We start from the raw sequence: 25,251 nt of genomic DNA, 5'->3' as shown, positions 1-25,251 counted from the left end.
TCAGGAATCCATCTTATTGTACTAAGGAATTGTTGGCCAATATTCCAAACTTTTCCTATCCCTATACAAATGTTTGCGTCTTTTAAATGTTATTCATTCTGAGTCTTTTAAATGTTATTAATTTATTTTTCTAATTTTACTCATTTAGAGACACAGCTCAGCAACAGGCCCTTTCAACGCGATGAGCCTGCGTCACCCAGTTATACCCATGTGACCAATTAACCTACTAACCCATATGTTTTTGGAATGTGGGAGGAAACCAGAGCACCCTGGGGAAACCTATGTGGTCACAGGGAGAAAGTACAAACTCTTACAGGCAGCGGTGGGAATTGAATCTGGGTTACGGGCACTATGCTGACCTCTATACTGCCATGCTGCCCAAGTTAATCATCGCTAAATCTCAAAAAGTGCCTTTCTCTTTGGAGTCCTGGAGAGAAGCAGGCCCTTCACGCACTGGTTCACACTGATCCTCATTCTTCTTCTTCTTGCTTAAGCCCATCACCCATACTGGAAAAGAGTAAACAGTTGACGTTTCGGGTGAGATGCTTCATCAGTGTATTGATGAAGGGTCTCGGCCCAAAACGTTGACTGTTTACTCTTTTCCAGAGATGATAGGTGGCCTGCTGAGCTCCTCCAGCATTTTGCGTGTACTGCTGTAGGTTGTGGAATCAGTTCAGAGTCGAGGTGAGTGAACTTAACTTGCTTCAGGACCTGGATGGTTTATGTTGTTTTTTATTTAGAGATACAGCATGGAACTGACCCTTCCAGTCCAACGAGCTCCACTGCCCAGCAACCACCTACTTAAGCCTGATTTATACTTCTCCGTTAACTGGACGCCATAAGTACGGCGTCACCGCAAACTCTACACAGAGCCGACGTGGATCCCTACGCCGTAGCCTGACTCACACCTCTCCCAAAATGTAACTACGCGTCGGAGCAACGCAGACTGCAGCAGCTGTGATTGGTCCGCTTGGTAGCATCGCATGTCATCCTACGCTGCAATAGCTTCCCATTGGGCGTCTGAAGGGTAGGGAAGGAACTCTGGCTGCAATACTTTCCATAAAGCTGTACAGACCTCCGAAATTATGGAGGACACATTTCGCTTTTACGAAAAAAGCTGCTCGCTTTAAACTTTACCCCGAGAAAGACTACCATGACCATGAAGCCTTGCATGGGCAGGTGTGTGCGCATGCACGATGTGTCCGAATTGCAGAGTGACGCAGACACACCGACGCACAAGTATAAATGTTCACAACTTGCGTTGGCCACTTGCGTAGGTAACGGCGTCGAGTTGATGCACACGTATAAATCAGCCTTTAATGATAGCCTAATCATGGGACAATCTGCAATGATCAATTAACTTACCAACCGGTAGGTCTTTGGACTGTGGGAGGAAACTGGAGCACCCAGAGGAAACCCATGTTGTAGACGTATAAGCTCCTTAGACAGTCGGAATTCATCTCTGAACTCCAATGCCCTGAGCTGTAATAGTTTCACACTAATCACTGTGCTATCGGGAAGGTTATGGTTGTAGAGGGTGTAGGCTCCAGTTCGAATATTTGTGTACAGCTATGTGGCTGGCCGAAAACTCGTGGTGAACCTAGGAGCCTCAAGGCAAGTAGAAGTGGCATCTTGGAATCGGAGATAAACTATTAAGTAAATTGGCGTCAACATGTACATTGCTGTGAGGTTTGCTTGTCTCTGTATATTTGTTCCATCTGCAGTGACAAGTCCACAAGCTATTTCTATCAGAGCTGTGTTTACTCAGGAGATGGTGAGGATTTTCTTTCATGCCAATTATCTCTCTAGCTGTCGGATGCAGATCTTTATGCTTGGACAAAAGTTCAGGAGTGTGTAAAGCCAGCGGGGTGTATGTGACACTGCACCCATCACGGAACGAGTCCGGACCTTGCACCTGCAATTCTGTGCTGGTAGTGTGCTGGGTTTCAGAGTCTTTGAGACCACTGATCTGAAGGACTGAGATTCAAATCCCACTGTAAGGTTTACACTTTTGTAGAGATTAGGCAAAGAGAAATAGGAAATGGTTAATTGGGAAACGAGATTTACAATTCAATAATTATCAAAGAATTATATAGGGATTCCCCACAATTTTATCTCTTTCTACTCTCTGCTTGCTCCTTTCTCTCCTTCTCTCTGTCCCTCTTCCTCTTCTTTTTGTCTTCCTCCTTCTTCCCTCTTTTTGTATTTTTCAATTTCTCTGTCACAGACTCTGCTCTTTCAACTTCTCTCCCCACCTCCTGCTTTATCTTCTCTCAGTCTATCCCACCCACTTCGCATTTTCCTCTCTCCCCATCCTGTTCTCTCCTCCTCTGTCTACCTCTCTCTCCTCCTTCCTTTCTCCCTCCTTCTCTTACATTCCTTCTAGTTCGCTCTCCATCTCTCCCCTTCATCCCACCCTCAGTCCAATCCAGTCTCTTCGCACTTCCTCTACTTCTCTATGTCACCCTCTATCACTTTTTCCTCCTCTCCCATCCGCTCTTTCTGTTCCGTTCCCTCTTGCTCTCTCCTCTCTCTTGCACTCTTTCTCTGCCCTCAGCACTTCCTTGGGTGTGTTGATTGTTGATGCAAACAACGTAAATCTCTGTGCATTTGAATGTACATGTGATAAATAAATCTGAATCCTTCCTCTCTCTGTCTCTCTCCTTTCCTTCCTTACCTTCCCTCACTCACTGTCTTTCTCTCTCTCCTCTCTCTCTCTCTCTCTCTCTTTCTCTCTCCTTCCCTCTCCCTCTCCCTCCCTCTCTCATCCTCCCTCTACACCAAAAAGAAATTTGGGCCATTTCCTTAATTTTCCACCCTTTGCACTGAAGACAGAGTAACCATCTTGTAATTACTTGGCTTGCCCCTCTTCTCCTCTTAATAAGAGTGTGCTGCATCTCCCCGGGGACACAGTTGTTTAGATTCATTACCAATCATCATAACATTTTAAGGAAGATTCATGTACTTGCATCAAAAGACCATATAGCAAGTCTCTACAACGTACAGGTTGTGCCTTTGTGGTATGTTCCGCTTCTCCGTATCATCTCATTTGCAAATAAATCCAGTTGTCCCGTTTCCTGACACCATTGAGAATTGCTGTCCCCATGAAATGGTCGTGGATTTAGAGCATTGGCTGCGAGCAGGCTCTGCTAGTGGGTTTAGCTGAAGTAATTCTTCTCACTGACTAAGTTAAAAATAGGACAACACACCAAAGGCCGGAGGAACTCCACGGGCAGCTCGGGAGCATAATGTTTTTCAGCTCCTGCGATCGGGGTTCGTTTCACATTACCGTCTGCAAGGAGTTTACTCGTTTTCCTCATGATCATGTGAGCTTCCTCCGGGTTCTCCACTTTACTCCCACTTTCCAAAGATGTAGAGGTTAGGATCCTGCTGCCTTTCCCCTTTCTTAAGGAGTGGAGTGACATTTGAAATTTTCCAGTCATCTGGCACCATGCCAGAGTCCAATGATTTTTGAAAGATCATTACTAATGCCCTCCCAATCTCTACAGCTACCTCTTTCAGAACCCTAGGGTGCAGTTCATCTGGGCCAGGTGACCTAGGTCTTTCAGCTTCTTGAGCACCTTCTCCCTTGTAATAGTAACTTCCCTCACATGCTTCAATACCTGGCACACTGCTCATGTCTTCCACAGAGAAGACTGATGCAAACTATACATTTAGTTCATCTGCCATCTCCTTGGCCCCCATTTTTATTTATCCTGCCTCATCTTCTAGCGGTCCTATATCCACTCTCATCTCTCGTTTATTTTTTACGTTCTTGAAAAAGCTTTTACTATCACTTTGATATTGTTTGCTAGCTTGCTTTCATATTTCATCTTTCCCTCGTAATGATTCTTTTAGTTGCTCTCTGCCGGGTTTTAAAAGCTTCCCAATCCTCTATCTTGCCACTAATTTTTGCTTTGGTGTATGACTTCTGTTTTGCTTTTACATTAGCTTTAACTTCCCTTGTCAGCCACGGTACTTAATGAGTACTTTACTTCAGTATTTACCAAGGAAAAGGATATGGAGGATCAGGAGGTCAGTGCTGAGTGTATAAATATGTTAGGGTGTTTAGAGGTCAAGGCGGAGGAAGTGCTGGGCCGACTAATGAGTATTAAGTGGATAAGGCCCCAGGGCTGGATGGGATTTACCCCAGGTTATTGAAGGAGGCAAAGGACAAGATTTCTGGGCCCTTAACCAGTATCTTCATGTCCAGTTTAGCCACAGGCAAGGTCCAGGAGGACTGGCAAGTGGCTAATGTTGTAACTCTATTTAAGAAAGGAACAAGGGAACTATAGACCGGTGAGTCTCACATCAGTTGTAGGGAAATTGATGAAGAAGGGAGGAGAAGATGGCAGCGCGACATAGTGCACAGCGGCCACTCCGGTGGTGATATCTGTTATCTGTCAAGTAGGGTGCCGTGCACAATCCTAATTTGATGGAGACGGACTTGACAGCATGGAGGAACATCTGTTGAAACTTCTGAAATGCCTGCTTCACTGCTGCTGCTACTGTGTGGTCCAGAATCTCCAGAGGGCAAGGCCCCGAGTGCTCGGCTTTGCTTGTTGCTCGGCGGCCGGGGCGGGGTCAAAGCGCTTGGCAGAGGACGGTGCTCGGAGAGGCTGTGTCGGAGGGGCTGGTCGGAGGCTCGAAGTTTTTGGACAGACTCAGAGTCTGCTGCGGTCGTGTGCTTCCAATAATGCTGCATCGGCAAGATGGCGGTGCTTGGAGGTTCATAGCGGGGAGAGTTCCTCCCTTCCACCGCCTGCATGAGATGATGAGTCGAGCGGGGACTTTGAGACTTTTTTTTACCGTGCCCATGGTCTGCTCTTTATCAAATTATGGTATTGCTTTGCACTATTGTAACTATATGTTATAATTATGTGGTTTTGTCAGTTTTAGTCTTGGTTTGTCTTGTGTTTTCTGGTGATATCATTCTGGAGGAACGTTGTATCATTTTTTAATGCAAGCATTTCTAAATGACAATAAACGAGGACTGAGTGTCCTCATAATCTAATCTAAAAAAAATTCTTAGGGATAGGATATATGAGCATTTGGAAACTTATGGCCTAATTAGAGAGAGTCAGCGTGGCTTTGTGCGTGGCAGGTCGTTGCTTACCAACTTGACTGAGTTTTTAGACAAGGTGCCGAGAGATTGATGAGAGCAGAACAGTAGATGTTGTCGACATGTATTTTTGTAAGACATTTGACAAAGTCCCTCATGGGAGGCTAATCCAGAAGATTAAGATGGATGAGGGTCTACGGCGAATTGGCTGTTTGGATTCAGAACTGGCTTGTACATAGAAGACGGAGGGTCGTGGTTGAAGGAACTTATTCGCGCTGGGGGTCTGTAATCAGTGGGGCTCCACAGGGACTGTGCTGGGACCTCTGTTGTTTGTGATGTTTATATGACCTGGATGAAAATGTAGATGGGTGCATTAGTAAATTTTTTTAGATTAGATTATGAGAACACTCAGTCCTCTTTTATTGTCATGTAGAAATGCATACATGCATTAAGAAATGATACAACGTTTCTCCGGAGTGATATCACAGAAAATAAGACAGACCAAAGACTAACACTGACAGAACCACATAATTATAACATATAGTTACAGCAGTGCAAAGCAATACCATAATTTGATAAAGAACAGACCATTGGCACAGTAAAAAAAAGTCTCAAAGTCCCGAGTCGATCGACTCCCGAGTCCCCGATAACAGCGGCGAAAGGGAGAAACTCTCTGCCATAAACCTCCAGGCACCGTCAACTTGCCGATGCCTTGGAAGCAGCCGAACACAGCCGACACTGAGTCCGTCTGTCCGAAAACTTCGAGCCTCCGACCAGCCCCTCCGATACAGCCTGCCGAGCACCTTCGACCTCGCCCCGGCTGCTGAAACACGCAAAGCCGAGGATTTCAGGGCCTTCAGCTCCAGAGATTCCGGTTACCACACAGTAGCAGCGGCAGCGAAGCGGGCATTTCAGAAGTTTTCCAGATGTTCCTCCGTACTCTCACGTCCGTCTCCATCAAATCAGGATTGTGCACTGTCCCCTACTTGACAGATAACAGATATTCATCACTGAAGTGGCCGCGCGCGCTGTCGTCACGCCACCATCTTCTCCCCCCTCCCAGGAGCATTTGCGGATGATACCAAGATTGGTGGAGTTGTGGATGGTGTAGAAAGCTGGCAAAGAATACAGCGTGATATAGATCAGTTGCAGATATGGGCTGAGAAATGGTAGATTGAGTTTAACTGAGACAAGTGTGAGCTATTGCAAATGCAAGGAGACTGTACACTGTTAAGGGCAAGATCCTTAAGAGTATTGTTGAACAGAGAGATCTTGGGATCCAAGTTCATAGCTCCTTGAAAGTGGCTACACAGGTCGATAACGTGGTTAAGAAGGCTTATGAAATGCTTGCTTTTATCATTCGAGGCATTGAGTTCAAAAGGGAGGAGGCTATGTTGCAACTTTATATAACTCTGGTTAGGTCACATATGAAATATTACATACAGTTCTGGTTGACCCACTATAGGAAGCATGTATAGGAAGAGGTACAGTCGATGTTTCAGGCCGAGACCCTTCGTCAGGACTAACTCAAAGAAGAGATAGAAAGAGACAAAGGGTCTCGGCCCCAAACGTCGACTGTACCTCTTCCTATATATGCTGCCTGGCCTGCTGTGTTCACCAGCCTTTTTCATGTGTGTTCCTGAATTTCCAGCATCTGCAGATTTCCTCGTGTTTGCATAGGAAGGATGTTGAGGCTTTGGAGAGGGTGCAGAAGAGGTTTACCAGGATGTTGCCTGGTTTAAAGGCCATGTGCTGTCATGAGAGGCTGGACAAACTTGGGTTGTTTTCTCTGGAGCAGCGGAGGCTGAGGGGAGATCTGATGGAGGTTTACAAGATTATGAGAGGCAGAGATAGAGTGGACAGAGAATATCTGTTTGCCAGGGTTGAGATGTCTAATACCAGGAGGAGTGCATTGAAGGTGAGAGGGGGGTGGGTTCAAGGGGGATGTGAGGGGTAAGTTTTTTGCTCAGGGAGTGGTGGATGCCTGGAATGGGCTGTCTGTTATGGTGGTAGAGGCAACAATATTAGAGGCTTTTAAGAGACGTTTTGATAGGAACATGGATGTAAGAAAGGTGGAGAGATATGGAGATGGCGTAGACAGGAGGGATTAGTGTTTGGATGTTTTTGATTTCTTTTTTAGCTGGTTCAGCACAACATTATCGGCCGAATGCCCTGTTCCTGTGCTGTACTCCTCTGTGTATCCTTTGCTGGTTGCTGTAGCAAGGCAGTCACAGCATCCAGTAGTGTCTGTGTGTGGTGTTTCTACGTTCTCCCTGTGACTGCGTGTGCTTTCCCCGGCTGCTCAGGTTTCCTCCAACATCCCAAAAACATGGTTTAATCACCTGCTGGTTTAATCACGCCTCACTCAGTGTGTGAGTGAGGAGAGAGGGGGAGGATCTGGGAGGTGTTGATGAGAATGCAGAGAGAACACATTACAGGTGTTGGATCTGACTGTTTAATTCTTAAGTTAAACTGCTCAATTGTTATTTTCCTTGCAATTTAACAATTTAATTACGTGTTAGTATTTTATACAAGATTAATATGCCTCTAGTAGTTATACAAAGTATAATTCTGAAAAGGTCGGAAAGCTTCTTGGTTCTGCATTATTTGAATAAGGGTTTTCTCATCGGTTAACTCTAATTTATAAGTTTAAATGGAATGCTTCCTTATCTATCGGAATAAAATAGCTAAACACCAAGCTGCGCCATCTTAATAATCTTAGCATTTTAGTTTTTTTGTCATGAAGCTGTCTGCTCCTGTTTCCTTTGTTCTATCAACACTTAATAAAATGATTGTGAACCAACAAGCTTTGTGCCTCATTCAGATTTTCAATCAAAAGCACCAGAATATAACGCAAGAAACGGTATTGGTCCCTAAAATAGAACCCAATGAAAACCCTTGTAAAGATTTACATTCAAGATTTACCCAATGTGGACTTGAAGTTATGTCCAAGTCCCATGACCAAAATTTTAAATATCGAATATTAATTGCCCAGTAGTAAAACCTAGAATTTGGCAATGCCAGACCCCTTCCTTTTTAGATTTCCGTAAGTATCTTTTACCTAACCTAGGATTTTTATTCTGCCATATATATGAAGAAATTTTGGACAACCTTATCAAAGAAGGATTTCGGAATAAAAACTGGCACCCCTTGAAAATAAATATAAGAATTTAGATAAAATAATCATCTTGATAGCATTGATCTGACCTATCAATGATAGAGACATTGGTGACTATTTAGTAAACACATGTTTAATCTGATCAATTAAAGGTAAAAAATTAGCCTTAAATAAATCCTGATGCTTTTTTGTAATTTTGACCCCTAAGTATGTAAAGAAATCGGTAACCAATTTAAATGGTAAACATCCATAAATCGGAACCTGCATATTTAGGGGAAATAGTTCACTCTTATTAAGGTTCAGTTTATAAGCAGAAAATTTACTAAACTGAGCCAACAAGGATAAAACAACAGGAATGGATTTCTCAGGGTTAAAAATATATAATAGCAAATCGTCTGCATATAATGATAACTTATGTATTTCATTCACACGGGTAATACCAAGAACGTCAGGTGAGTCTCGAATAGCAATTGCTAAAGGTTCAAGGGCAATATCAAATAATAATGGACTAAGAGGACATCCCTGCCTAGTACCCTGAAATAAGCGAAAAAAGGGAGATCCTTGATTATTAGTAAAAACCGAAGCTACAGAGGTATGATATATCAATTTAATCCAAGATATAAATATCGGACTAAAATTAAATTTCTCAAGCACAGTAAATAAATATGGCCATTCAACTCTGTCAAAAGCTTTCTCAGCATCTAGTGAAATAACACATTCTGGAGTAGTAAGTGATGGAGTATAAATAATATTCACTAATTTCCTAATATTAAAAGATGAATAACGATTTTTAATAAATCCAGTCTGGTCCACAGAGATAATTTGAGGTAATACCTTCTCTAACCTAGTTGCTAATATTTTAGAAAAAATCTTAGAATCTACATTCAACAGGGATATCGGTCTATATGATGCACGATCAGTATGGTCTTTATTTTTAAGAATTAAAGAAATAGAAACTCTATAAAATGATTGTGGTAATTTACCTAATCTGATTGTTTCTTTAAAAACTCTGGACAACCAGAACGAAAGAATAGAAGAAAAAAAACTTAAAGAATTCCACAGTAAAACCACCTGGACCAGGTGCTTTGCCAGAATTCATAGAGGAAATAACACCTTTTATTTCATCATCCGTGATAAGAGTTTCTAATGTTAAACATTCTTCTGGTGATAATTTCGGAAAATTCAATTCCTTTGTTCTAACAACACTTAATAAAATGATTGTGAACCAACAAGCTTTGTGCCTCATTCAGATTCTTGATCAAAAGCACCAGAATATAACACAGGAAAAGGTATTGGGATAGTTCTATGTAATTCAGTGGGCTGAATGGCCTCCTATATGGCACATAGATCATACTATAGAGCATTACAACACAATACAGGTCCCTTGGCTCATGATGATGTTGTGCCAACATTTTAACCTAATTTAAGATCAATCTAACCCCTTCCCTCCTACATTGCCCCCAATTTATCTTCCATCCATCTGCCTATTTAAGAGTTTTGTAAATGCCCCTAATGTATCTGCCTCTACCATCACCCTGGTAGTGCCTCTACACACTCACCACTCTCCGTAAAAAAAATTACCTTCTATACTTTCCTCCAATCACCCTAAAATTACACCCCCTCATTATTAGCCATTTTCACCTTGCTTACCATGAGGAAAATATTATATGGATAGATCTATGGTTTTGTGTGGGAGAGAATGCTATTTGAAATGCCCCTCAGGTAAAAAAATACTCCTTTACCTCTCTATCTTACAACTCACTCTGAATTTAAGCTTCTCTTCACTTTTGACAATGATTTACCCAGCAAGAGAATGCTCCTTGTCTACACAAAATCCCATAAATTTCTCACCTATCACACCCTGCTGTGAACAAGGCTCGTTTCTTTCTCCTCTCCTCATAGTCACTCCCTCAGCTTTGTGGAGAGTGAATCTCCCCTGACTTACTGCTGCTGTAAGAGGTCAAAAATCCAGAGTAACCACACAAAATGCTACGGGAGCTCAGCAGGTCAGACAGCCTCTATGAAGGGGGATAAACCATCAACATTTTGGGCCAAGATCCTTCATCAGGAGTCTGCATCTGGGTTATTCTCCTCCCACAGATGCTGCCTGGCCGGCTGAGTTCCTTCGGTATTTTGCACGTAACCGTCAGGATCGGCTAGCGGCATTAGTCTAGCGAAGTCTCTGGCCCCGCTGAACGTGTGAAATCTGAGGTGCAAAACCTTTTGTTTGTGTGGATGCTGTGTGATCTGTTCCCCTGTCACAAATCAGTACCATGAAGAAACAGAAAGTATGCCATATGCAATAAAACGATTTAGCTCTTTACTTCTTAATGTGACTAAAGGGTTAGTAAAGAAGAAACAAAAAGGAGAGGGCCCATTTTAATAAAGCAGTCTAATGCGCATGTTGGAGCTCACGGCTTCCCTTCCGTTGGTCCTCCATTGACTTCCCCCAGGCATCATCGACTCCCGGCCCCACACCAAGTCCACCCTGTCCTGCTGTCTACGACCTCTCCTTTCTGGCGTCTTCTCTCTTCATCTCTCGCCGAACAAAAGACCCAGATCACCTCGTTCTCAGGCACACAACAAGAAAAAAAAACACTCTCTTCATTGGACGACACACATTCCAAAGCTCCCGTTATCTATAGCCATAACCCAAACACCGCTGCTACAGGAAAACCATTACATTAGCGGTGAAACCTTTCCCAGGGTGTTACGTACATGCTGCTCAAGATTTCCGGTTTCTGCAAAATCTTCTGTGTCAGTAATACGACATGTCATGTGCTTAAGGTTGAGTGCATTTCAGGCAGAGGATAATAGGTTCTTTATTGCTAAAAGGGGTTACATTACAGGTTATGGGGTGAATATGGGGGAATGGGGTTGAGGGGAAAATCTGGTCCTGATTGAGTGCTGGGGCAGCATCAACAGGCGGAAGAGCCTAATTCTGCTCCTACACACCAATCAGTGATCACCAATTGAGGTTTGATTCCAGCCGCTGCCTGTAAGGAATTTATACATTTGCCTTGTGACCATACGGGTTACCTCCGGGTGCTCTGGTTTCATCCCACATTCCAAAGATGATTATGATTAGTAAATTGTGGGCACGCTATGTTGGTGCTAGGAGTGTGGTGGCACCTACAGGCTGCCCCCAGCCCAGTCTCCACTGATTTGATTTGCAGCAAAACGACGCATATTACTGTATGTGTCGATGTACGTGTGATCAATAAAACTCATCTTTATCTTTTCATGATAGTGTTGAGGACAGCTCCATGGCCTAATTCTGTTCCTATATCTGACAGTCTTCTGACATTCCGTTTCTGGTGCATTCCCCACCAAGACACGGTCTTGCTATGGTGGTCAATCAGAGGGTGTTCAGGGCTGCATGTGATGTAGAAGCTGGATTAAGTCATTTAACTGAAGCAAGCCAAATTCCAGACCACGAGGCACGAAGTTCCCCACACCACCAATCAGTGACGAGATTTCCTCCTCACACCACCAATCAGCGACGAGATTTCCTCCCCACACCACCAATCGGTGACGAGATTTCCTCCCCACACCACCAATCAGCGACGAGATTTCCTCCCCGCATCACAATTGGGTTTCTGAAGTGACATCCAATCAGCTGATTGAAAAGTATATAAAGGCCAAGCGTTTGGAGGCGACGCCACAACCAACAGCACACTGACGACGTCTCCTCGCACGGTGACAAAAACGTTTGCAAGTAAATTGCCAAGATGGGAGATCAACTCAACCGCCCGAGCTACACATTTTTTGAATGATTTCCATCCCTTTGGAAGTTTCCCAGTGGGCCGCGATGTGATGCTTCTCCTGATTCATTATAGAGACGGTTGGGTATAAAATAACTCTGGCGCTCGGAAGGATTAGTGTCAAAATGTCAGCACTCAAGACAAGAACTTGTGTACAAGACGGATAACATGTCGTACACCAGCCATGGTTACGGTTTGATGGATTAATCAGGCTGTGCTGCTGTTATAACACAAAGCAACGTCTTTTACTGTGGTGTGGATGTTAATAAAAAGGTTTAATAATAAAAATAATTACAGTTTCTTCCCCTCCACTGTCATGTTTCTGAATGGTCTGTGAACGCATGAACACTACCATGTTATTCCTTTATATGTCCTATTTATCTAATTTGTAATCTATATATTTTGAGTCTTTGCACTGTACTGCTGCTGCGGAATAAAAATGTCAGTTTCTATGTCAGCATATGCCAGTGGTAATAAATCTGATTCTGAAGTATTTTAATAATGGATACACAGTAACAGACCCTTCTGGCCCAGTGAGCCCCTGCCTCCAAATTACACCCATGTGGCCAATTAACACACACAAAATGCTGGTAGAATGCAGATGGAGGCCAGGCAGCATCTATAGGAAGAAGTACAGTCGACGTTTCAGGCCGAGACCCTGTGTCAGGACTCGAAGAAGGGTCTTGGCCTGAAACATCGACTGTACTTCTTCTTATAGATGCTGTGCTCCACCAGCATTTTGTGTGTGTTGCTTGAATTCCCAGCATCTGCAGATTTTCTCATCTTTGCATGTGGCCAATTGACCTACTAACCCGTTTGTCTTTGGAATCTGGGAGGAAACTGGAGCATCCGGAGGAAACCTACATGGTCACAGGGAGCATTTATAAACTCCAGAGACTAGGCCCCTGCTTCACACTCACAGTCCATCCATGTGCACATGGGGACAAAAGACATCCAGAGTCTAGACCGCTACTCCGCGCTCAAAAGCCAGCGGTATGAGTGGGCGATGAAGGGCATCCATGGATCTCGGGTTGTCGCAGGCCAGTGGATCCCAGGATTGGATGCTTGTGCAAGCAGGAGATATAGGGCCTTCAGCCAGTGAGCCCATAGTTCGAACCTGGAGTTTGGGGTCCCGTCGTCAGCTAGTCGGTGGGGTGGATAGTGAAGATCAAAACCCAAAGGTCGCTCAGAATCCTGGAAGTCAAAGCCCGACGGCTGAAGCTGGAAAATGGAGTTGAATGATTGTCCTCGTGTATGTGTGTGTGGGAGGGATGAAAGGGGCTTGTTTAGCTGTTGTTGCTTTATTGCTTGTGTTCTGTTTTGCTGAGCTATGCTGGCGCCAGAATGTGTGGCGACACTTGTGGTCATCTCATTGCACGCTGGAATTTACGACAATAAATCTAAATCTGAAACTGTTGCAATGTTGTACATCAGTTTTAATTAATTTTTTTGTTATCCATGACAACACCAACGTCCCTAATTGTCTCTGGGAATATTTCTACAGATGTACGGTGGAGAGCATTCTAACGGGATGTATCACCGTTTGGCATGGAGGGGCCACTTCACAGCATCATAAAAACGACAGAAAGTTGTAAACTCAGCCAGCTCCATCATGGGCACTATCCTCCCCAGCATCCAGCTCACCTTCAAAAGGCAATGCCTTAAAAAGGTGGCATCCATCATTAAGGACCCCCATCTCCCAGGACATGCCCTCTTCTCATTGCTACCCTCAGGGAGGAAGTACAGGAACCCAAACCCACACACTCAACATTTCAGGGACAGCTTCTTCCCCTCCACCAGCAGATTACTGAATGGACATTGAACCCATGTACAATTCCTCAGTACTTTTCCCTCCATTTTTGCACTATTTAATTAATTTATATTATATATATATGTATTTCTTGTTGTAATTCATAGTTTTTATCATTATGTATTGCAATGTACTGCTGTTGCAAAATAACAAATTTCACAACATACATCATCATCATCATCATCGTCAGGTGCCATGCCCAGTTTGAGCTTTGACTGCCATGGCCCACACACTCCTGTTTCAGGTCAAGTGGATCAATTCATTGGTGTTCATTTCCAGTTCTCTGGCTGCTGTCTCCATCATCATTTGTCTTTGTCTTCCTCTTGCTTTCTTCCTTTCAATCTTTCCCATCATTACCGTGCATGCTAACGCCTCTTTCCTAATCACATGTCCAATGAAGTTACGTTGCCTTTTCACGATCTCATACATTATTTCTCTTTTTGTGTTTGCTCTGTTCATGCCATCCTCGTCAGATATTCGTTTCGTCCATGACATTCTTTGCATCTTCCTCAAAAACCACACCTCTGCTGCTACAATTCGTTTCCTCATGTTACTAGATATTGTCCAACATTCTGAGCTATATAACATAACTGGATAAACATAACATTTCAGTACTCTGAGGCAGGTTGTCATGCCTAGTTTAGTATTGGTCAGTATATTCTTCATTCTCGTAAAGGTGTTTTTCGCCATCCCTATTCTTGTTTTGACGTCCATGTCGCACCTGCCATCTGATGTTACCCAGTTTCCTAAATAGCAAAAGCTCTGTACTTTCTGTACATACAATACTGTGCAAAAGTCTTAGTCACATAGCTAGAGTACCTAACATTTTTGCATAGTACTATGGTAATTTTATGTATTGCACTTCACTACTGCCATTAAAAAACAAATTTCATGACATATGTGAGTGATGATAAACCACATTCTGATATGGGTCTCTATTATGGACCAAGAGTGGGAAGGGGGGCAGGGAGAGGGGAATCATTGCTTGAAAAAGGGGAAGAGAGAGGAGGGAGTGGGAAGCCCCAGGGAGACATTCTGTAATGATCAATAAACCAATTGTTTGGAATCAAATGATTTTGCCTGGTGTTTCAGGGCTGGGTGTGTCTGCACCCGCATCAGCCCCACCCTGGCACTCCCTCTCTGCCACCTGTCCCACACCCCTCCCACGGCACTCCACCCTCACCATTCCCAACATCCTTTGCTCCCGCCAGATTTACAAACTGGCTCCCCATTCCACATTGACAAATACAGTACTGTGCCAAAGCTTTAGGCAAACTAGTTGTATATGTGTGCCTAAGACTTTTGCACAGTTACTGTATGTCAGAGTTCAATTCCAGCGTCCTCTGTAAGGAGTTTGTACGTCCTTCCCATGAGCATGTGGGTTTCCTCTGCATGCTCTGGTTTCCTCCTACAGTCCAAAGATGTACCAGTTAGTAGATTAATTAGTCATTGTAAATTGTTCTGTGATCAGGCTAGGCTAGGATTAAATGGGTAGGGTGCTGGGTGGCCGGAATGGGCTATTCCGCACTGTATCTTTAAATAGGTAAATAAGTCGAATAACTCCTGAATCGCAGAATGTGAGTCTTCAGGCTCTTGTACCCCCTCCCTGATGGCACCAATGAGAACAGGGCATGTTGCAGATGGTGAGGGTCTTTGTGATGGATGCCACCCTCATGAGGCAACACCTTTTGAAGACGTCCTCGATGGTGGGGAGGGTTGTCCCCACGATGGAGCTGGCTGATTTTACAACCCTCTGCAGCTTCTTCTGATAGACAATAGACAATAGACAATAGGTGCAGGAGTAGGCCATTCGGCCCTTCGAACCAGCACCGCCATTCACTGTGATCATGGCTGATCATCCACAATCAGTATCCAGTTCCTGCCTTATCCCCATAACCTTTGATTCCGCTATCTTTAAGAGCTCTATCCATCTCTTTCTTGAAAGCATCCAGAGACTTGGCCTCCACAGTCTTCTGGGGCAGAGCATTCCATATATCCACCAGTCTCTGGGTGAAAAAGTTTTTCCTCAACTCCGTTCTAAATGACCTACCCCTTATTCTTAAACTGTGGCCTCTGGTTCTGGACTCACCCATCAGCGGGAACATGCTACCTGCCTCCAGCGTGTCCAATCCATTAATAATCTTATATGTTTCAATAAGATCCCCCCTCAGCCTTCTAAATTCCAGAGTATACAAGCCCAGTTGCTCCAATCTTTCAACATATGACAGTCCTGCCATCCCGGGAATTAACCTTGTGAACCTACGCTGCACTCCCTCAATAGCAAGAATGTCCTTCCTCAAATTTGGAGACCAAAACTGCACACAGTACTCCAGGTGTGGTCTCACTAGGGCCGTGTACAACTGCAGAAGGACCTCTTTGTTCTGATACTCAATTCTCCTTGTTATGAAGGCCAGCATGCCATTAGCTTTTTTCACTGCCTGCTGTACTTGCATGCTTGCTTTCAGTGACTGATGTACAAGAACACCTAGATCTCGTTGTACTTCCCCTTTTCCTAACTTGACTCCATTTAGGTAATAATCTGCCTTCCTGTTCTTAACACCAAAGTGGATAACCTCACATTTATCCATATTAAACTGCATCTGCCATGCATCTGCCCACTCACCCAACCTGTCCAAGTCACCCTGCATTCTCATAACATCCTCCTCACATTTCACACTGCCACCCAGCTTTGTGTCAGCTGCAAATTTGCTAATGTTACTTTTAATCCCTCCATCTAAATCATTAATGTATATTGTAAATAGCTGCGGTCCCAGCACTGAACCCTGCGGTACCCCACTGGTCACCACCTGCTATTCCAAAAGGGAGCCGTTAATCGCTACTCTTTGTTTTCTGTCAGCCAGCCAATTTTCAATCCATGTGCAGTGCTGTGCAGTGGTGTCTCCATACCCGGCAATGATCAACCAAACAGAATACTCTCCACGATGACGTACACATCTCCTCAGACTTGTCTTGTTTTTTAATACAGAGTGCGTAGGGTGGCGGTTAGGACAGTGGTGTTTAAGTGTCTGTTAGGCACATGAATATGCAGGAATAGAGGGATATGGGTAACGTGCAGAAGGGATTTAGTTTAATTTGTTGTGTTTGGCACAGACATTGTGGGACGATGGCCCTTTCCCTGTGCTGTGCTGTTCTACATTCTATATTTTATTCTATCTATACCCTTAGTAATTTTATAGAGCTACTGGTGTGTCTTCTTCATAACTGCAGCAATATGTTGGGCCAAGGGTAGATCTTCAAAGGTGTTGACTTGCAGGAAATTGAAGCTGCTCACCTTTTCCACTGCTGACCCCTTGATGGCTGGTGTGTGTGCTGCTGACGTCCACAATCATTTTCTCAGTCTCACTGATGTTGAATCTGAGATTGCTGGTGTGACACCACTCAACCAGCCGATCTATGGATGTGGTAGCTGGCACAACTAGAGGTAGTGAAGAGTTGGTTTGCTAATCCTGTCTCACTCTCTCTCTCTCTCTCTCTCCCCAGGACAGTGATGACGGAGAGGTGGATAAGAACAAGTGCTGTACCCTCTGTAATATGTTCTTCACCTCGGCTATTGTAGCACAGTCGCACTACCAGGGCAAAACGCATGCCAAGAGGATGAAGCTGGTGCTGGGAGAAGTTCTTGTACCTGCCAGGACAACAGGTAAGCCTCCTTGGCAGATTTCACACTGTCTCCGGCTTTTCAACGACACTGTAGAATAATTTATCAATAACCAGTGGTTTAATCTAACTAGGGGGTTCCCTCGTGAACTAGTCTTTGGAAGTTACTCTAAGAGGTTCCCCTGGAATAGCTGGTTTTATTAGCTCACCAGGAGTTATGCAGACACCAAGTCTGAAACTAGAGGACTTAACTTCAAGAGGTGAGGAGAAGGATTTAAAACTCAGCACTCAGATCTCCTTTAAATTTCTTCCCTCTCGCCTTAAACCAGCACACGTGAGTTGTAGACCTCCCTTCCCTAAGAAAAAGGTTCTGATTATCTATCCTGTAGAAGATGCTTGCCTTCATCAGTTGAGATATTGAGTATAAGAGTCAGGAGGTGATGCTGCAGCTGTGTACAACTCTAGTCAGGGCACACTTGGAGTACTGTGGGCAGTTCTGCTTGCCACATTTCAGTAAGGCTTTAGAGTGGGTGCAGGAGAGGTTTGCCAAGCTGCCGCCTGGATTAGAGGGTATGAACTATAAGGAGTGGCTGGATAAATTTGAGTCACTTTCTCTGGAGTGTCAGATGTAGAGTGGAGATCTAATAGAAGATGGAAGGATGTGCAGGGGATGTTTCCTGTGGTGTGAGAGTCTAGGGTCCAGAGGGCACAGCCTCAGATTACAAGGACATCACTTCAGAATAGGGATGAGGAGGAATGTATTTAGCCAGAGGGTGATGAATCTGTGAAATTAATTGCCACAGACAGCTGTGGAGGCCAAGCAATCAGGTATATTTAAAGTGGAGGCTGACAGGTTATTGATTAGTAAGTGTGTCAAAGGTTATGGGGAGGAGGCAGGAGAATGGATTGAGAGGGAAAGTAAGTGAGCCAAGGTTGAATACCAGAGCACACTAGATGGGCTGAATGGCCTGATTCTACTCCTATGTCAGAGGTATAAAGTTATGGAGCACTATGTCAGCTGATTAGCAGGACTTGGAGGATTTGCAATTGTTCCTCAATTACACTTAATATATTTGTGCACAAGGAGAGCAGTCTGGCCTTCTGTACACAAATTGTTCTGAAGTCTGATCAAAGAAAAGTCATCTTTATACAGAAATTGAGTCATTGGATACAATTATTGATCCAATAGAAACTTCATGCACTTCTGAATCCCAACATTTGCATATTTAAGTATCAATCATAATACATATTTCAGGTGTTAATAACCAATTAAATCAATGTGTTAAAGGTCAATGATATTTAGTGAAGTAACTGTTCCATAGTAAGTGTTGCTCTAGAAACCTTCGTTTACATCTTTATCTTGTCTTGGAAAACGTGGAGATCTGGGTTCCTGGGCTTGAACAGAAAGGCTGCAGAAAGGAGAACTGGGCTTTCAAAGGCCATGTTCAGCCTGGATGACTCCGCTATGTCTGCACACTATCTCCCTCAGTTTATCATCGTGAGTCTTGTTTCCACATTCAGAAAAGCTGTATAAAGGGAAGACCAGCTCTCAAAGGTTTGGCTCGGCTTGCAAATGAACAGAGTCTGCACTCTGTCACCATTTTAACTCTTCATTGCAGCAGCTTCCGTAACTACAGCACAGAAACAAGCCTGTTGGCCCACCTGGTCCATGCCAGACCGTTATTCTGCCTATTCCCATCAACCCGCGCCTGGACCATTGCCCTCTGTACTGCTCCCATCCATGTACTTCGCCAAACTCCTCTTATTGTCTAAGTTTATAAAGTAAGGAAAGACATGGATCATGCAGAGGGTCAGAATCTTTAACCCACAGTCGAAATGTCACATTCTAGAGGACGTGTATTTAAGGTGCGAGGGGAAAGCTTTAAGGAGATGTGCAGGACAAGCTTTTTACACAGAGAGTGGTGGGTGGTGGATCAGGGAGAAGTAAGTGGTGTTTAAGTGACTGTTAGACACATGAAGATGCAGGGAATATGGATAATGAGGAGGCAAAAGGGATTTAGTTTAATTTTAAAGACAAGCAATTCTGCAGATGCTGGAAATCCAGAGAATCACGCACAAAGTACTAGAGGAGCTCAGCAGATCAGGCAGCATCTCTAGAGAGGAATAAAGAGTCGATGTTTCAGGCCGAAATGTTCTGGGTCCTGATGAAGGGTCTTGCCCTGAAACATTGAATCTTTATACCTCTCCATCAATGCTGCCTGACCTGCTGAGTTCCTTCAGCATTTTGTGTGTGTTACTTTAATTTGTTGTGCTTGGTGCAGACAAAGGACCAGCCCCTGAGCTGTAATGTCCACTATCCATACCCCTTACGATTTTATAAATCTCTGTAAGGTCACCTCTCTGCCTTCCATCTCCTAGTGAATATAAACAGCCTACTCTCCATGGTCACAATGTGAAATCTAATTTGAAGGCACAGCCTTGTATTTGCAAGCACTCTGCGTCAGTGCACAGCGGGTTCATTTGCCCAAGGACCACTTTAAATTAGAAAAACATCATTCCTAATAATCAAACTGATGGGTGGACCAACCTGTGGGAAATCAAAACGAATTCTAGTGGTGTAGCCACTCATTGGATTATTAAGGGCATGTTAATTACAATGTTCCAAAATTATATTACAGATTTCTGATTAAATGTTTCACAAGCACTTAATGGTTCACTTTTTGATTTCCTAAAGGCGTATACACTCAGTGGCCACTTTATTAGGTACAGGAGTGGAACCCGATGTTGTGTTATGCTGGTGTAGATCCTCCACTTCAAGGCTCAACGTGTGTGCGTACCACGTAGCACGCGCTATGCGTACTTTGTCTGCATGCCACTGTTGTACACATGGTTATTTGAGTTGCTAACGCCTTCCTGTCAGCTTGAACCATTCTGACCGTGCTCCTCTTGTCCTCCCTCTTGTCCTGTCTCTATGTCATCCTTGCCATAGAGGGAGTACAAAGACGGTTCACCAGATTGATTCCTGGGTTGGCAGGACTTTCATATGATGAAAGACTGGATGAACTGGGCTTGTACTCGTTGGAATTTAGAAGATTGAGGGGGGATCTGATTGAAACGTATAAGATCCTAAAGGGATTGGACAGGCTAGATGCAGGAAGATTGTTCCCGATGTTGGGGAAGTCCAGAACGAGGGGCCACAGTTTGAGGATAGAGAGGAAGCCTTTTAGGACCGAGATTAGGAAAAACTTCTTCACACAGAGAGTGGTGAATCTGTGGAATTCTCTGCCACAGGAAACAGTTGAGGCCAGTTCATTGGCTATATTTAAGAGGGAGTTAGATATGGCCCTTGTGGCTACGGGGGTCAGGGGGTATGGAGGGAAGGCTGGGGTGGGGTTCTGAGTTGGATGATCAGCCATGAGCATAATAAATGGCGGTGCAGGCTCGAAGGGCCGAATGGCCTACTCCTGCACCTATTTTCTATGTTTCTATGTTTCTATGTTTCATTAATAAGCAGGTGTACCTAACAAAGTAGCCACTGAGTGTTTGCTGGCTTGGAATATATTACATTAAACAAAGTGTTACGGCAACAGGCCATTTGGCCTACAATGCCTGTGGTAGCCATGCTAGTCCCTTCTGCCTACACATGATACATATCCCTCCATTCCCTCCCTTTTCCTGTGGGTCAAAGGATGTGTTTCTGTGCTGTAGTGCTCTATGACTATGTTTTCCTGATGGAGGGTTTGTGAATGCCCTTGAGGTCCCCCTTTGCAATCTTCCCTCCCACTGACCTTCTACCACAGCGGATCTATAAGGTGGAATGCATCATTCAGAGATCTGATGTATGGGCATGATCTGGCCGGCTCACCAGCGTCAAAGTCAAAGTCTGCACACATGCATGTTCATACAAATGCAATGAAAAACTTGCATGTATGCACAGATGCAGTGAAAAACGTACTCGCAATAGCATCACAGCATACTATAAGCAGCATTCACAAGAATAATACATATTGAGCAAAAATCTTACAAAATTATACAAGAATACATTTAGAACAACAAAAATTAAGTCCATTATAAGTGGTCTCAATATTGGTCTGAAAGTTTTGCTGGTTGGTTGAAAGGAAGTAGCTTTTTTTGAACCTGGAGGTGTGGGTCTGTTCGCTTCTGTACCTCCTGCCTGATGGTAGCTGCGAGAATTTAGCAGGGTCCATATGTCGGGGATCTTTGATGATGAATAATGTTGCCTTCTCCAGGCAGCAGCTCCTGCAGATACTGCTGATGGTGGGGAGGGGTGCACCCCTGATGTTTTAGGCTGAGAGCCCACTGCTCCCTGCGGCATCGGTAGCATAGTGGTTAACACAATGCTGTACAGCGCAGGTGACCGGGGGTCAATTCTCACCGCTGCCTGTAAGGAGTTTGTACGCTCTCCTCGCGACCGTGTAGGCTTCCTCCCACATTCCAAAGACGTACCAGTTGGTGGGTTAATTGGTCATTGTAAATTGTCCTGTGATTAGATGAGATTGTGTTTAGGCATGTCGGGAAGGGGATTAAATTGGGAGATTGCTGGACGGCGTGGCTCAAAGGACCACAAGGGCCTATTCCGTGCCGTATCTCAATAAATAAGTTCCTGCTCCTTTGAGTTGTTGCTCAAGACACTGTTGCAACCAGTCAGGACACTTTCTGCAGTGTCGTGTTAGAGCGTTCAGTGACAAGTCAAACCTCGCTAGCCTCCTAAGAAATTAAAACGTCGGTGTGCTGGGCCTAGGACAGATCACCCGATATATGAATCTGAAGCCTTCAAACTATGGACACTGACACTGGTTCACTTTCAGTAGGTTTTGAAGATTTTGCACTTCTAGAGTGCCTCCTGTAGGTAGTCCAATGTATTACGTGGGGGGTGGGGGGGGGGAGAGAAGCTCTGCTGCTCTGTAAACTATGTATTTGGTGAATGGTTGAGGGTTTGGGTCTTCCAACACTCTTGTCTATGTAAAAACCTGCACAAAATATTTGGGCCCATTGGTCTATTCTCATGCTCCCTGAACTCAGTAAACCTTTCCTTTCCTTAGATACGATGTTTACCCTGTAATTATTATTTTATATCCCAGAGGAGCCTCCTGAGCCCTTGCCTCCTGAGACGCCCATCTTACCCAGCCTGGGTTCCGTCACAGATAATGGTGACTCGGGCAAGTTCTGCCGCCTCTGCAGCTCATGGTTCAACAACCCGATGATGGCTCAGCAGCACTACGAGGGCAAGAAGCACAAGAAGAACGCGGCCAGGGCCAAGCTCCTTCAGCAGCTGGGCGAGACGCTGGATTCAGAGGCTCTACGAGGTAGGCCGGGTGAGATTCTGTCCTCTCTTCTGTTGCTCTTTGACCTCTCATCCCGCTGCGGAGGGTCATAAGGGATGCCCCTGCTCCAAGTACAGAGCTGAGCGAGGTTATAAATGGCAGCTCATTGCTCCCTCCGACCTCTCGGCACTCAGTGATTTCAGGTTCTCCTGACAAGGAGCAAGTGCACCCACCAAAGCTCGACACCCAAAGACGAGATCTGGATCCAAACCTCACTTGGTTTCAGATGTACCTGGATTGGCACATGAGAGAGGGCTATTGGAAAGTGTGAACAATGGTGCTGCTGGGATGGCTTTGACAGAATGGCCCTCTTCCGCCCATGGTTCATTTGGTCTCCAGGGCCCAGGTGCTGTCGATATCAGTAAAGTCTCAATATTCTGTCCGATTCATAGTTGTCTGCCGTGAGGTGGTGTGGTTGGACATGGTGACATTGAATAAATGAACCAAGTACAAAGTGTAGAAGGTAAACTGGGCTCTGTACTCTGGGCAAAGCACTTAATGGGAGATTGCTTTATCTTTGAGAGTTTTTAATTACGCTGCTGGACACCGAATTCTCAGGGTACCTGAAGAGACATGACCTAGGTTCATGTTCTAGGTTGTGGACACATGACCTTGAGTGAATGCAATCATTTAGAGGAATTGAGTGTGGTTGGTTTAGGATCTAGAAGACGATCATATTGAAGATCTTGATTTGAGGTTCATCCATTGAGAAGGTGTGAGGTTTGAGGAACGTGATTGTGTTTAGGCATGTCGGGAAGGGGAAGATGGGACCAGAAGGCCCCTTAACCTCTCCACAATGTAAACACGGGAGATTCTGCAGTTGCTGGAAATCCAGCCTCTAAACCCAATGCACCCTTGCCCTACCTCAGCTCCCTGCGTCTTTCTGAGAAAGGGTCGTTGCTGAGACTGTTATCTATTTCACAGCAGGCGGCACGGTAGCGTAGTGCTTAGTGCCGCGCTTTATAGCAATCGCGGTTCAATTCCAACCGCTGTCTTATCCATTCTCCCATGGCTGCACGTGTTTCCTGCGGGTGCTGTAGTGTTCTCCCACATCCCAAAAATGCAAGAGTTCGTAAGGTTTGGTAAGTTGTGAAATGCAATATTGGCACCAGAAGCATGGCAGTACTTGTGGGCTGAGCCCAGCACAACCCTCAACTGTGTTGGTCATTGATGTGGACAACACAGTTCACTGTATATTTTGATGTACTAGTGACAAATAAAGGTAATCGTTAATACTTAAGGAGGTAAATTTGAGATAAATGCGCATTTGTATGTAGGAAGGAGGGTGTTATGTTTGCTCACCTATAACTACTGATGAGACCCAAAGGCAGGAGATAGGACAAAGCCAAAACTCAAAATCGTGCTTTATTCAGTAAAACTATGCAGCTATAAACTGTTCATCCCAAAGCACAACTATTTAATTGGTTTACCCAAGAACATTCAAGACATTGATTGGAACAACAATTAATTAGTGAAAGTCATCCTGGGACTGTTTGTCAGCTGACCAATAGACGTTGGTTGTTTCGACTCACTGTAAACCTCCCTCTTTAAGACGTAGGATTTGAACTGGGGTTGATTTGGTTTGGAACAACCAATTTACACTGGTGATCAGTCTTTCTTACTGGTTGCGGACCGTCACTTTTTTGTTGCGATGTTGCTTGTGGCTGTGCTGGTGCTGGTGGATGCATTGGTCAGGATAAATTGATCTCATCCAGGAGGAGATGAAGGTCCAGCTCTGAGTTTGATGAACCATCCGATGAACTTGTGCCTTTGGGGACTAGTAGTCATAACTGATTAATGTGGCGATGCCAACAATGTCCATCTATAATAACTTCATAGAGCACTTTCCCCACACAGTTGACAATCTGACCAGGTCCTCAGTGGTCTTACCCACTGTGATACTCTCTAACCCACACTACAGCTCCGGGCTTCAATGACCTCACCCATTGTCCGCGGTCTTTGTGGCTGCCTTTGTGCAGCTAACCATCTGCTGTCTTGGACGTTGGGTGTTGTGGCAGCATTGGATACAATGCTGTGTGCAGTTTTCTTCCCAAAAATGCGAGTTGGTGTTTCCCGCTCGAGACCTGGACGCAGAGTAGTTAGCTATGTCAGCAGAAACATGTTGTGGACCTCGGCCGATGCTTTTCTCCCTCTTGATTTCAGAAGTGACCGTTTGAAGGTATCCACTTAGCCGCTGCACTGTGGAGGTGAGTAGATGTGGATAATTCCACTGTTCTAATAGAATGCAGCAAACTCCTTTGAACTGAATTGAGTGCCATTACAGAAACAAACATTTCTGGCAACCCAAAATGGCTCAAGATCTGCAGCAGCTGTTGAATGGGAGCTTCTGTCATTGTTGACTTTGTAGATAATATTACTGACCATTTGGAATAGACGTCAAGCAGAACAAGGCAGGTACACGTTTTGGTTGGACCAGCAAAGTCAATACGTACCCAACTCCCAGGTCCCTCAGCCTGAGGCCATGGTTGTGGATTGGCTCTAACTGGATTCTTTGCTGCCATAGAGCACTGCGTACACTGCTTGCATATGGATGTGATATCTTCACCAGTGCC

The 25,251-nt window shown here is 44.5% G+C and overlaps 1 protein-coding gene across 1 annotated transcript in view; it reads left to right on the top strand.

The window, feature by feature from the left end:
• Nucleotides 1-22,731, top strand: part of LOC140185996 (zinc finger matrin-type protein 4) — a 111,280-nt gene extending 88,549 nt beyond the window's left edge. Inside the window, exons 4-5 of the mRNA XM_072239821.1 lie at nucleotides 17,256-17,415; nucleotides 22,436-22,731. Coding sequence (XP_072095922.1) covers nucleotides 17,256-17,415; nucleotides 22,436-22,731 — 456 coding nt within the window. The remainder of the gene's footprint in view (nucleotides 1-17,255; nucleotides 17,416-22,435) is intronic.
• The last annotated feature ends 2,520 nt before the right edge of the window (nucleotides 22,732-25,251 follow it).

The sequence above is a fragment of the Mobula birostris genome, chromosome 21, assembly GCF_030028105.1.
Source record: "Mobula birostris isolate sMobBir1 chromosome 21, sMobBir1.hap1, whole genome shotgun sequence".
NCBI classification, from domain to species: domain Eukaryota; kingdom Metazoa; phylum Chordata; class Chondrichthyes; order Myliobatiformes; family Myliobatidae; genus Mobula; species Mobula birostris.
The sequence above is the reverse complement of the archived record's forward strand: the minus strand, read 5'-3'. Positions and strand labels throughout refer to the sequence as shown.